The sequence below is a fragment of the Calidris pugnax genome, unplaced genomic scaffold (assembly GCF_001431845.1).
Source record: "Calidris pugnax isolate Ruff unplaced genomic scaffold, ASM143184v1 scaffold150, whole genome shotgun sequence".
Classification (NCBI taxonomy): domain Eukaryota; kingdom Metazoa; phylum Chordata; class Aves; order Charadriiformes; family Scolopacidae; genus Calidris; species Calidris pugnax.
The window spans coordinates 1,032,532-1,045,502 of record NW_015091300.1 but is presented as its reverse complement, the minus strand read 5'-3'; the positions used below and the strand labels follow the sequence as shown (position 1 = coordinate 1,045,502).

The following is a 12,971-nucleotide window of genomic DNA, read 5'->3' as shown; positions in this document are numbered from 1 at the left end:
AGAAGAAAACCAACAAACTACGTCCTTATTCAAACCCATCAGTGAACCTTTGCATAAACCATTTGCAAACCTGCTGCCAGTATCAAGCTCATCAATCGACCAAGCCACATTTTCAACTTGATATGAATATTTATCACAATTCTAAGGCACAATCATCGCGCGGGGAGAGATGGTATCTCCAGGACTATGTTGATCCTGGCCATAGAATGCAGAAGCCAGACTTAAAATAATCCAGCCTTTAAACATTTGCTGCTCAGTTTCATGGAAGGCTTCCAAGCTGACCTTACCGAGTTGAACTGCTGCTGGAGCTTTTCATTGGCGTAGTTGATACAAAACTGTTCAAAGCTATTCACTTCAAAAGTTTCAAACCTGCAAAGCAATGAATAAATCAGCATTAAGCGGTGGTGTTTCTCAAAATTTACCTTTTTTTTTTGGTTTTTGCCTTACAACAGCATCATCTGCGTGACAGGAAACACCGGTTATTCAACCGTCTCTTCGCATTCCTCCTATCCCAGGTCTACACTTTCTTCTTTCCTTCCCCAAAACATCTCTCTTTTCCTTGCAATGACTCAAGGGATTCAAGAGTCTCTTCTGCTACGCATGAGTGAGATATTCGGTACGACCGCAGCTTCCTGCCCATCAGGCAGAAGTGCTGCCTGAGCCAAGAAATGTAACAGCTTCTCTCAGGGGGGGAGGACAAAAAAAATAAAATATTATGAAATATTAAGTCCAAATATATTCACTGCAAAGGTGAGGGAGAAACAGTAGCTCCTGTCTTTAAAAACCCAACGCGGTGTTTTTAACGTAAGCCCATACAGCAGAAAAAGAAGGTGTTAAATTCATAATTATAGCCTCTGTATTGCACCCCCGATAGCACAAAAATTAGATACAGTGATTTCTGGGAAGGCAAAGGGAGAAATGGTGATTCCAACACACAGAAAAAGAAGGTGTTAAATTCATAATTATTGCATCCCCGATTGCACAAAAATTAGACACAGTGATTTCTGGGGAGGCAGAGGGTGAAATGGTGATTTCAGCTCCAATTCCAACACGTTCCAGACCAGGTTGGATGGGGCTTTGAGCAACCTGGACTGGTGGGAGGTGTCCCTGCCCATGGCAGGGGGGTTGGAACTCGATGACCTTCAAGGTCCCTTCCAACCCAAACCATTCTATGATTCCTTAGAGGGAGTTTGGTGTTGGTCTTGGTGATTCCAACCCAAACCATTCTATGATTCCTCAGAGGAAGTTTGGTGTTGGTCTTGGTGATCGCCCTCTTCACCAAAGGTTCCCTCACCCAAACATCACCACTATACCCCCTCTGCAGGCCACCAGCCAACTCCAAAGCAAAAAAAAAATCCAACCTGGCTTCCTAATCACAATTAGAAAAGAAAAAATATCTAGTTTTAATAACACAAACTACTGTCAAGCAGCAGAAAGCCAGCAGAGCCCCCAAGGTAGTCGGGGTTGAAGGACGTGGAGCCCAGGGACAGGCAGAGGGACCCAGGTTTGCTCTTAAAAAAAAAGTACATTTTTCAGCCACCACGGGAAATGATGTTATTTATTTTTCTATTTTTATGGCAGATTTGGAGGAGAGAGGGGGAAAAAAAAAAGAAGAAAGTCTTTGACACATGACTGTAAAGCTTAAAACTAAGGGAAGAAGTGGCAAAGCTCCCTGTGCTTAATGAATAAGCTGCCGTAATGATAAATGAGCGGCGAAATAATTGCTGGGGTAATAGGTGCTGTAGGAGCTGACAGAACAGTCTTTAAGCACTAAATAAATGAAGCCTTTTTTTTTTTTTTCATTTCCTCCACAAAATCAGTATTTCTAGTGTTTTCTGAGGACTCCCTGGCTGTTTTCCACGGGAGGCAGGTATTGCCAGGTGGTAATGTTCCTCACCACTGAAAATGCCTCAGCCCTAAGGAAAAGGAAAATGAAAAAATGGGAAAAAGGAGCCACTTTTGTGCTTTTATTGGCCCCACAGCTTTCAAGGAAAGCCAGGACCAGCTCTTTCTCTGCCTGTCCCCAGGCTGGTATTGCCCCAAAGTTGGTGCAGCCCATGCCGAGCAGAGGATCCTCAATCCCTCTTCATCTCCAGAACTGAGCTTTACAATCTTTAATTCAGCAAAATCCAGCATCTGGGACAAAAGAATGTTAGGAAAGCCAGGACCAGCTCTTTCTCTGCCTGGGACAAAAGAATATTTCCAGGCTGGTATTGCCCCAAAGTTGGTGCAGCCCATGCCGAGCAGAGGATCCTCAATCCCTCTTCATCTCCAGAACTGAGCTTTACAATCTTTAATTCAGCAAAATCCAGCATCTGGGACAAAAGAATGTTAATATTAAACACGTGGCCAGAGCTTCAATGATCAACATGTCCTGGAAGAGCTCCTGATGTGCTCGGTCTTGGTTGAGTGGCCACCACGTCAAGAAATCAGGGTCTTCAGCTCTTGCACCTAAAGGGTCTCCTCCTTGGAAACACCAACTCCTGCAGGTTCATGATTGGAGTGACAGGGCAAGAAAAGATTTAATTAAAACAGAGATGGAGAGTCACAGTGAGTTGGGTGGAAAAACACAACGAGAACAGGGGTACAAGAAGAAAAGATATTTGAGTGGAGACTCTTTATCTTCTTCAGAGACACCAGATGTGATTTATGAACCCTCTCAGCAAGTGCAATCTGAGGGCAAAGCAGCTGTAGCATATCAACTCCAAGGGAGATTTCACTAAGTCACTAATTAAGCCTCTGCCAGCGTGATTTGCTAATTTACAGAGCAGTTTGGGCACCGGCTCCACACGTGTCCTCGCCAGGAGGTCCTGGCTCTTCTGCTGTACGACTGGGATCTCCTAAATCCTCTGCAGCACCGGGGTTTATACTAAAATATTTAAAGTTCATAAATAAATCCAGCGTACAGCTGGCCACCTGGATGTTCACACTTCCCTTCACATGGCAAACAGAGGAAAACCAAGCCATTCCCAAGTCCAGGAATGCCACAGGAATCCATTCCTGGGATAAATACAGGAAGGTTTTGAATCCTGCACCCTCTCACCCCAATATTAATGGAGAATTAAGGATGTGGGCTCCAGCATTGGAGGATTAGGAGACCCACAGCCTCTGCACCCGGGGTTTGGATCCCTTCCCTAGAAATTCCACCCCTGGGGACATTCCTCCTGGAGGAGGGTGGGGACAGAGGTGCTCTCGGGATGTCAGGGACACGCGGTGGAGGCTGAGTGCAGACTCCTTGCCTTGGGACCTCAATCCCTCTCCCAGAGGAAAAGGAAAAACACAGCTATTTCAGGAAAAAAAATAATTCCAGCATTTGGCAGAACGTGTTAAAACTCCCAAATAAGCTGAGTTTGGGGAACTAAACCACTTTCAAGGACTGCAGAGTCCGGCTGACAGCACCCTGCATTATTAATTAATTACTCAGTATTTAGACAGAAATATTCCCTTCTGAAAGAAGATGGGACTCTCACACGAGTGTGAACATCCTTCCCCCACAAACCTGCCTTATTCCATAGGACCTGGAGGTCCCCAGTGAATGAAAAAAAGACCCTGGTGGTGACACCAGAGCTGTAAAAACATCAACTGTCCCACAGGCTGGACGTGAGGCACAGGAGACCTGCAGCCAAGGCAGGTTTTTCTTCCACACTAACAGGTTTTCAAGCCCAGCTTAATCTTTCATGAGCGTTATCCTCAAGTCTCTTCTGATTCAGATTTCTGAAAAAAAAGGAGTCTGATTTTGTAACCTGGGCGGTCCAGCTTTCTGCTCTGACCCTCTACGACCCACCAAGCTCCATCTCCAAACTTTATTTACTATATTCCAGCCTGGGGAAAATCTCTATTTGTAGGAATATTGATGAGAAACAGCTTTTGCATCTCATACAGTCTCCCAACCAGACTGTGCCCATCCCAGCTGATGATTTAAGATCCCAGTAACCATGTAGGTATTACAACCATAAAAGCTTTCCGCAGCTGACCCAGAACCCCTTGGGCAGGATTTCGTTCTGAACTTCAGGTTCATTCAGATCGGATAGATTCTTGTTCTTTTGCCTGGGAGAGTTTGTAAACATGACATCTCAAGATGAAAAAATACATCTTCTCAAATTAATCCCTCCTGGGGCTGCGCATTTATGGTGATGGTAATTTTGGGAGGTGAAGTGCAGGAGTGCTAAGTTGGGGCTGCGCATTTATGGTGATGGTAATTTTGAGAGGTGAAGTGTGGGAGTGCTAAGTTGATAGAATATAATCACAGAATCATAGAATGGTTTGGGTTGGAAGGAACCTTAAAGATCATCCAGTTCCAACCCCTGCCCTGGGCAAGGGACACCTCCCACCAGACCAGGTTGCTCCAAACCCCATCCAACCTGGCCTTGAACCCCTCGGATGAAGTATAACCTTGACAAATCACTGTAACTAGTTCTTGCAGTGATGAAACCCCCTCCTCATGCAAAGCAAGTTCAAAAAAGGGCAGAGTTGTGGAATATTTGGGCTTCAAATAATTGCTCCATCACACAGGTGCATAGAAACCTAGAAAGGTTAGAGTTGGAAAGGATCTTAAAGACCAGCAAGTTCCACTCCCCTGCCCTGGGCAGGGACACCTCCCACCATACCAGGTTGCTCCAAACCCCTTCCAACCTGGCCTTGAAGACCTCCAGGGATGGGACAGCCACAGCTTCTCGGGGCAACCTGGGCCAGGCTCTCACCACCCTCACACCAAAGAAGTTCTTCCCCACATCTCATCTCAATCTCCCCTCTTCCAGTGTGAAACACTTCCCCCTCATCCTATGGCTCCCCTCCCTCATCAAGAGTCCTTCCCCAGCTTTTCTAGAGCCCCTTGAGGGACTGGAAGCCTGTCCTCACAGCAGAGGGGCTCCAGCCCTTGGAGCATCTTCATGGCCTCCTCTGGTAGTGCTCCAACAGGTCCATGTCCTTCCTGTGCTGAGGACCCTTCTGCAATCTTTTCTATTACTCCCATCCCCTGCCACAAGCCAAAATCAAGCATTCACGGCCACAAGGGTGAGACAAATCAGAAAGGACTAATTAAACACCCTCAGAAGCAGAAAGCATGCCTACCCGTAGATATCGAGGACGCCGATGAAGGAGTGCTGCTTGACGGTGGTGTGCAAGGCCTTGTTGATGTGCTGCACGATCCAGTTGAAGAGCTGGGCGTAGATGTGCTTGGCCAGGGCGTTCCTGGCGTTCACCACTTGCTGCACGGACATGTTCTTCACGTAGGTCTCGGCCGTGGTGATGAGCTTGCGGTGGCAAAGCCAGTGCTGCATCTGGCTGTGCTCCACGCCCAGCAAACCGCAGAAGTTGTTCAAGTGCTCGTCCTCACTCTAGGGTGGGGGGGACAAGAAGCAAAGGCAGCAGGTCGGTGACAATCCAAAATTAAGAGTTTCAACAAGAAATGAGCGGCATTTCATGCCCATCTAGGGAAATACTGCGTATCTCTGTGGTTGAGAGGGAATAGAGGAGCGATGAGGACTCAACCAGTTGCGTTAATCTTCATGGCCATGGATGAAAGGGAGCTCTAAATGGTGGTACACCCTACAGTTGTCCTCTGCTCTGACTATCCTCAAGGTCTTGAACTAAAAAGCACATTTCCACGGTGAACCACCAAGAGGAAAGAGCCCTCTCCACTTTACTCCTCCTCGAGCTGCAACGTCAAGCTCCTTCAGAGCAACCTTGATTAAGCCTCAAGTTAAAGCTTAGGATACGCCTTTTACAAACTAACTCCATTTTGAACAACAAAAATTGCAAAATGTGCATTACCAGAAGGGCTTCTACTTTGCATAATCAATAAAGTGAAATGTGAACTTCATTTTCTCTAAGGCATCGTATTTCTTCCTCCTCAAACTAAGACAAGGGAGTTATGGGTCTCTATTATGCTAAGACAGCAGGCACTTATTTTAGAGAATAAGAAATCAATTTTCCTTTCCTCTGTGTAATAATATGTATCTAAAGGAAATAAATTGTTTCCAGCTAAATATGTGCTTGTATAGAAGCTGGATGGGTTTGGGGAGGGAGAGAAAAATGCATTTTAAGAGCCCTCTATAGTGTTTTTTTGCTCCGGTACCTTTTTGCCCATGGATTCAAGTCAGAACAGGATTAATTGAATACCATGCAATTAGATCTGAAGGTAATTAAACAATACGAACTCCGTTACAGAGCTCAACGTCGTTGGAGCAGATCACTTTTACGTATCCGTGTTGCCAAATATCAAGCAAATTACCCCCAGCATCCAACTAATTGCACATCACATCATCTCAAGGGTACCACTGAAAGTGTGTGCAGAACCCATTTTAATATTTTAATTAGGAACAAACCACCCAGTTTGGGATACAATGATAATTGACAGGACAGTATTTTCCATATAATCACTCTTCCCCCCGCCCTGAACTAACACAGGAAGAGAAAACACACCCCTAAGGCATCGTTAGTCTTATTTATTCTTGCTAATTAACAGCGGGCTGCTCGTTTGGAGTTTGGATACGGGATGGCCTCATCACAGGCAGCAGCTTCACAGCTTTGCCTGGAGCAAAGCAGTTGTAGAAGCATCACACCTTCTGCTGGTGGGAGTCACCATCTCCCCAATAATCTCTGCACCACGAAAGCAGAAGAGTTAAAGATGGGTTGGGACTTTAGGTGGAAAAAGAACCTTTGAATCATCTCGTTTACGGGCTGGGTAGAGAGGATAAATAATTTTTTTCTTCCAGGAAAAAGAAAACAACCAGGAAATTATGAGGTGTTTTCAAAAAAAAGCCAAGAAAACCAGGAGGAAAAGGGCTTTCCACCAAAGGATTCTGCTGTGAAGCTCAACACACCCAACGTGGCCCGATTTATGAGCGTGACCTACCGATATGCTACAGGCATCGCCGTCGCGTTCCCCTTGGATTTCCAAGTTGCCCAGGTGCAGAATGGCAGCAATTATCCTAAAAATGGTCGTCTGATGAGATTCCTTCACTCCTACAGGAAAAAAGAAGAGTTGATTTTTCGCAGGGGAAACCAAATTGCAATTCACAGTTTGGTGGAAAACGCTGGTGGTGGTTGATTTCCATCCCGGGGTTGTTGGTTTTCAGAATGATCCCACCTCTCCCAAGAAATTCATCGTAAACTATGGGTGAAGTCATCACCCAAAAACAACAGGGGAGGCAGGGAGAGGAGCTCCTCGTGTTGTTGCTTTCCCCCTAATGATGGCTTCAAAGCAATTTTATCACCGGTGGGTTTAATACTCTTGTGAAAGAGGAGGAAATCGAGGATGCTACTCATGATCAAAGGGGAGCAGAGCAATAGGGGGCTGTGTGGCTTTTAGAGAAACAAGGAGGTGCTTCTCTGTGACCGTAGAGAGAGTGAGATCTCACTGCCAACCCAAACACAGCAATTCCAACCTCTTGCTGGCATCCCACAAAGAGAAGAGAAAATTAAAGCCGTGTACGGGAGGCGCGACGCCTCCAGATTGGTGCTTCAACTACAGGAAAAAAGAAGAGTTGATTTTTCGCAGGGGAAACCAAATTGCAATTCACAGTTTGGTGGAAAACGCCGGCGACGGTTGATTTCCATCCCGGGGCTGTTGGTTTTCAGAATGATCCCACCTCTCCCAATAAATTCATCGTAAACTCTGGGTGAAGTCATCACCCAAAAACGAGAGGGGAGGCAGGGAGACGAGCTCCTTGCATCATTGCTTTCCCCCTAATGATGGCTTCAAAGCAATTTTATCACTGGTGGGTTTAATACTCTTGTGAAAGAGGAGGAAATCAAGGATGCTACTCATGATCAAAGGGGAGCAGAGCAACAGGGGGCTGTGTGGCTTTTAGAGAAACAAGGAGGTGCTTCTCTGCGACCGTAGAGAGAGTGAGATCTCACTGCCAACCCAAACACAGCAATTCCAACTTCTTGCTGGCATCCCACAAAGAAAAAGGAAATTAAAGCCGTGTACGGGAGGCGCGACACCTCCAGACTGGTGCTACAGATTAAGCCTCAAGTTAAAGCTTAGGATACGCCTTTTACAAACTAACTCCATTTTGAACAACAAAAATTGCAAAATGTGCATTACCAGAAGGGCTTCTACTTTGCATAATCAATAAAGTGAAATGTGAACTTCATTTTCTCTAAGGCATCGTATTTCTTCCTCCTCAAACTAAGACAAGGGAGTTATGGGTCTCTATTATGCTAAGACAGCAGGCACTTATTTTAGAGAATAAGAAATCAATTTTCCTTTCCTCTGTGTAATAATATGTATCTAAAGGAAATAAATTGTTTCCAGCTAAATATGTGCTTGTATAGAAGCTGGATGGGTTTGGGGAGGGAGAGAAAAATGCATTTTAAGAGCCCTCTATAGTGTTTTTTTGCTCCGGTACCTTTTTGCCCATGGATTCAAGTCAGAACAGGATTAATTGAATACCATGCAATTAGATCTGAAGGTAATTAAACAACACGAACTCCGTTACAGAGCTCAGCGTTGTCGGAGCAGATCACTTTTACGTATCCGTGTTGCCAAATATCAAGCAAATTACCCCCAGCATCCAACTAATTGCACATCACATCATCTCAAGGGTACCACTGAAAGTGTGTGCAGAACCCATTTTAATATTTTAATTAGGAACAAACCACCCAGTTTGGGATACAATGATAATTGACAGGACAGTATTTTCCATATAATCACTCTTCCCCCCGCCCTGAACTAACACAGGAAGAGAAAACACACCCCTAAGGCATCGTTAGTCTTATTTATTCTTGCTAATTAACAGCGGGCTGCTCGTTTGGAGTTTGGATACGGGATGGCCTCATCACAGGCAGCAGCTTCACAGCTTTGCCTGGAGCAAAGCAGTTGTAGAAGCATCACACCTTCTGCTGGTGGGAGTCACCATCTCCCCAATAATCTCTGCACCACGAAAGCAGAAGAGTTAAAGATGGGTTGGGACTTTAGGTGGAAAAAGAACCTTTGAATCATCTCGTTTACGGGCTGGGTAGAGAGGATAAATAATTTTTTTCTTCCAGGAAAAAGAAAACAACCAGGAAATTATGAGGTGTTTTCAAAAAAAAGCCAAGAAAACCAGGAGGAAAAGGGCTTTCCACCAAAGGATTCTGCTGTGAAGCTCAACACACCCAACGTGGCCCGATTTATGAGCGTGACCTACCGATATGCTACAGGCATCGCCATCGCGTTCCCCTTGGATTTCCAAGTTGCCCAGGTGCAGAATGGCAGCAATTATCCTAAAAATGGTCGTCTGATGAGATTCCTTCACTCCTACAGGAAAAAAGAAGAGTTGATTTTTCGCAGGGGAAACCAAATTGCAATTCACAGTTTGGTGGAAAACGCTGGTGGTGGTTGATTTCCATCCCGGGGTTGTTGGTTTTCAGAATGATCCCACCTCTCCCAAGAAATTCATCGTAAACTATGGGTGAAGTCATCACCCAAAAACAACAGGGGAGGCAGGGAGAGGAGCTCCTCGTGTTGTTGCTTTCCCCCTAATGATGGCTTCAAAGCAATTTTATCACTGGTGGGTTTAATACTCTTGTGAAAGAGGAGGAAATCGAGGATGCTACTCATGATCAAAGGGGAGCAGAGCAATAGGGGGCTGTGTGGCTTTTAGAGAAACAAGGAGGTGCTTCTCTGTGACCGTAGAGAGAGTGAGATCTCACTGCCAACCCAAACACAGCAATTCCAACCTCTTGCTGGCATCCCACAAAGAGAAGAGAAAATTAAAGCCGTGTACGGGAGGCGCGACGCCTCCAGATTGGTGCTTCAAGGAGCCACCAGGGAGGTGACACAAAGCTCTGCCTTGCGTGTCCCCAGGAGCTACGTGTTGTGGATCTTTGCTGAGGGTTGTAAGATATTATTGCTTTTTAAATATATATATATTTTCTGGCAGGCTTTTGCTGCCATTCCCAGCAGGAGCTTGGCTCAGCAGCAGCTTTCTTGCCACATCTTGCATTTTTTCCATCCCTTTCTGTTCCCCCCTTTTGTGTTCAGTGCTGGTGTCCTAATTATCTACCCAAGGTCTGAGACATCACCTGCTGGTTTTTGAATTACCAAGAGCTTCCCTTTATTTCTCTCTCTCCCTCTCTCTCTTGGGACTTTTCTGTTATCAGCACAGTGAGAAGCGTTTCAAGGTTACTAAAAGGAGCAACGCTCTGCTGTTACTTGGCACTCTTAATTGGAGTTAAGCCTGGCCAGGGTGGGGATTTGCAGATAAATCTGACTTCTCCTTGGTTACACATAAAAAAAAAGGCAAGACTAGAAAGCGTAGCAGCAATTTCACCAAGCCCTGAAGAGAAGCAGGGAAACCCCGAAGGAAAATGAGGAAAGGTTGAGCTAGAAGCAGCACGGGAATCACAGAATCACAAAATCTTCTAGGTTGGAAGGGACCTTAAAGATCATCTTGTCCAACCCTCAACCTCACTGACAAAAATAGACACCCCCACAACAAACAAGAAGCATCATCACTAAACCAGACCTCCCAGCACTTCATCAACCCGTCTTTTGAACACCTCCAGGGATGGGGCCTCAACCACCTCCCTGGGCAGCCCATTCCAATGCCTGAGAACCCTTTCAGTGAAAAAATGTTTCCTAATATCCAGCCTGAATCTCCCCTGGTGCAACTTGAGGCCATTTCCTCTCGTCCTGTCGCCTGTGACTTGGGAGAAGAGACCGACCCCCACCTCTCTACACCCTCCTTTCAGGGAGTTGGAGAGAGCAATAAGGTCTCCCCTCAGCCTCCTCTTCTCCAGGCTGAATAACCCCAGCTCCCTCAGCCTCTACTCATAAGACTTATTCTCCAGACCCCTCACCAGCTTTGTCGCCCTTCTCTGGACCCGTTCCAGCACCTCAATGTCTTTTTTATGGTAGGGGGCCCAAAACTGGACACAGTACTCAAGGTGAGGCCTCACCAGTGCCGAGTACAGGGGGACAATCACCTCCTGAGGCCTACTCCCCACGCTGTTCCTGATACAGGCCAGGATGCTGGTGGCCTTCTTGGCCACCTGGGCACACTGCTGGCTCATGTTCAACCGACAGTTGACCAACACCCCCAGGTCCTTTTCTGCCAGGCAGCTCCAGCCACTCTGCCCCCAGCCTGTAGCGCTGCAGGGGGATGGTGTGACCCAAGTGCAGGACTTGGCACTTGGGAAGAGCAGGAAAAATTGGAGGCGGAGGAAGATGCTCACATGGTGCTTCATAGGGACCAGCAAGGACACACAGGTCCCTTTGGGGACACGGAGAAGAGGACCAAAGCAGAACTGCAGGTGGCAAAAGGGTCCTCTGGGGATTACAGTCCCCTAGGAAATTTGAAGCAACCAGAGGCATCATATTTTTTTGAGCAGTTAACAGTTAGAAGACACAACAGCTGGCCAAGAGGAGGGTAAAGCCAAGATCCCACTCTCCCCCCTTCAAAAAAAGAGATTGAGCCCATTTAGGACACATTTGGGGGAAAATCCTTGCAATTATAGGGTTTGAAATGAGTCCTCACGCTCGCTGACCATAAACATCACGAGCTCCTCTCCCGACAGACGAACGGCACCGGCGAGGGGCCGAGACTGAAGAGGATTTCAAAATTCAGCTTCAGATAAATATTAATAAACTCTGGGAATGTTTTCCCCTGCAAAAATTGGTTTTCCCCTGCAAAAATTGGTTTTCCCATGAAATAGTGGCGGGCAGGATAGGGCACTGCAAAACCAGAGCGTGGTTGCGGCAGCGGTAGGTTTTCGCAGCTGGCTCTGCGCTGCAGGGAGGTACTCAGCTAATTATCACCAGTAATTAGCTACTCGGTACAACACCGTGACGGTCCGAGAAATGACATCAACCCCAACCCAAATCGAGTTTGAACTGCAGAGTAATAGCTCTTTTCCTGCTTGGAAATAGGATAAGAAAAGAGCAAGTGGAAGCGGCAGCAGAGCTTTGACTCCCGAAGGGTTTATTTTCATTTCTCTTCAATTCAGTGTCCTCTTCTCTTAAATTCAATCATAGAATCATAGAATTGCCCAGGCCGGAAGGGACCTCCAAAGGTCATCTAGTCCGACCTCCCCGCAGTCAGCAGGGACACCCCCAACTAGACCAGGTTGCCCAGGGCCTCCTCGAGCCTCTCCTTGAACCACCACCCTCACAGTGAAGAACCCTCTCCTCATCTCCAGTCTAAATCTGTTCCCCTCCAGTTTGAAGCCATTGCCCCTCGTCCTGTCACTGCAGGCCTTTCTAAACAGGTTCTCCCCAGCCTTCCTGTAGGCTCCCTCAGGTACTGGAAGGCTGCTATTAGGTCTCCCCGGAGCCTCCTCTTCTCCAGGCTGAACAACCCCAGCTCCCTCAGCATGTCCTCGTAGCAGAGGTGCTCCATCCCCCTGATCATCCTTGTGGCCCTCCTCTAGACCCTCTCCATCAGGTCCATGTCCTTCTTCTATTGAGGGCTCCAGACCTGCACACAATACTCCAAGTGAGGTCTCACCAGAGCAGAGTAAAGTGGCAGAATCACCTCTCTGGACCTGCTGGCAACGCATCTTTTGATGCAGCCCAGGATGGGATTGGCCTTCTGGGCTGCAGCTGCCCACTGCCTGCTCATGTCCAGCTTCTCCTCCACCAGCACCCCCAAGTCCCTTTCCTCAGGGCTGCTGAGGAAATGTCCTCTTCCATTTCACCGCCGCTTCGCAGGGAGCTGTAAGGAACCCCTTCTGCAGCTCATACTAAAGAAGAAGGCAAAGCCAACTAGGTCATAGGAAGATGGATTTACACCTCTTAGAGTTAAAGGAGAGTCATGTAATTCAGGCAAAGTACCAAAATAAAAACATTTGCAAGAGACTTCTGCCACGAAGCCTCTGAGCAGAGCAATCCCTTACCAAGCAGGGTGAAGGCGTGCCTGGTTTTCTCAAAGTCATCAGCATCGTCCACGCCGTCAATAGACGTGTCACCTCCCTGAGAAGTGTAGAAAAAGTCTTCGGCACATGCTAGGAGAGAAGATACAGAAGAAACACATCAGCAAGAA

The 12,971-nt window shown here is 46.8% G+C and overlaps 1 protein-coding gene across 1 annotated transcript in view; it reads right to left on the bottom strand.

Moving 5' to 3' along the window:
• Positions 1–12,971, bottom strand: part of MYO5B (myosin VB) — a 184,632-nt gene that overhangs the window by 96,256 nt on the left and 75,405 nt on the right. The window contains exons 8-11 of the mRNA XM_014960788.1: positions 12,826–12,933; positions 9,138–9,247; positions 5,071–5,336; positions 288–369 (exon numbers count right to left, since the gene is read on the bottom strand). Coding sequence (XP_014816274.1) covers positions 288–369; positions 5,071–5,336; positions 9,138–9,247; positions 12,826–12,933 — 566 coding nt within the window. The remainder of the gene's footprint in view (positions 1–287; positions 370–5,070; positions 5,337–9,137; positions 9,248–12,825; positions 12,934–12,971) is intronic.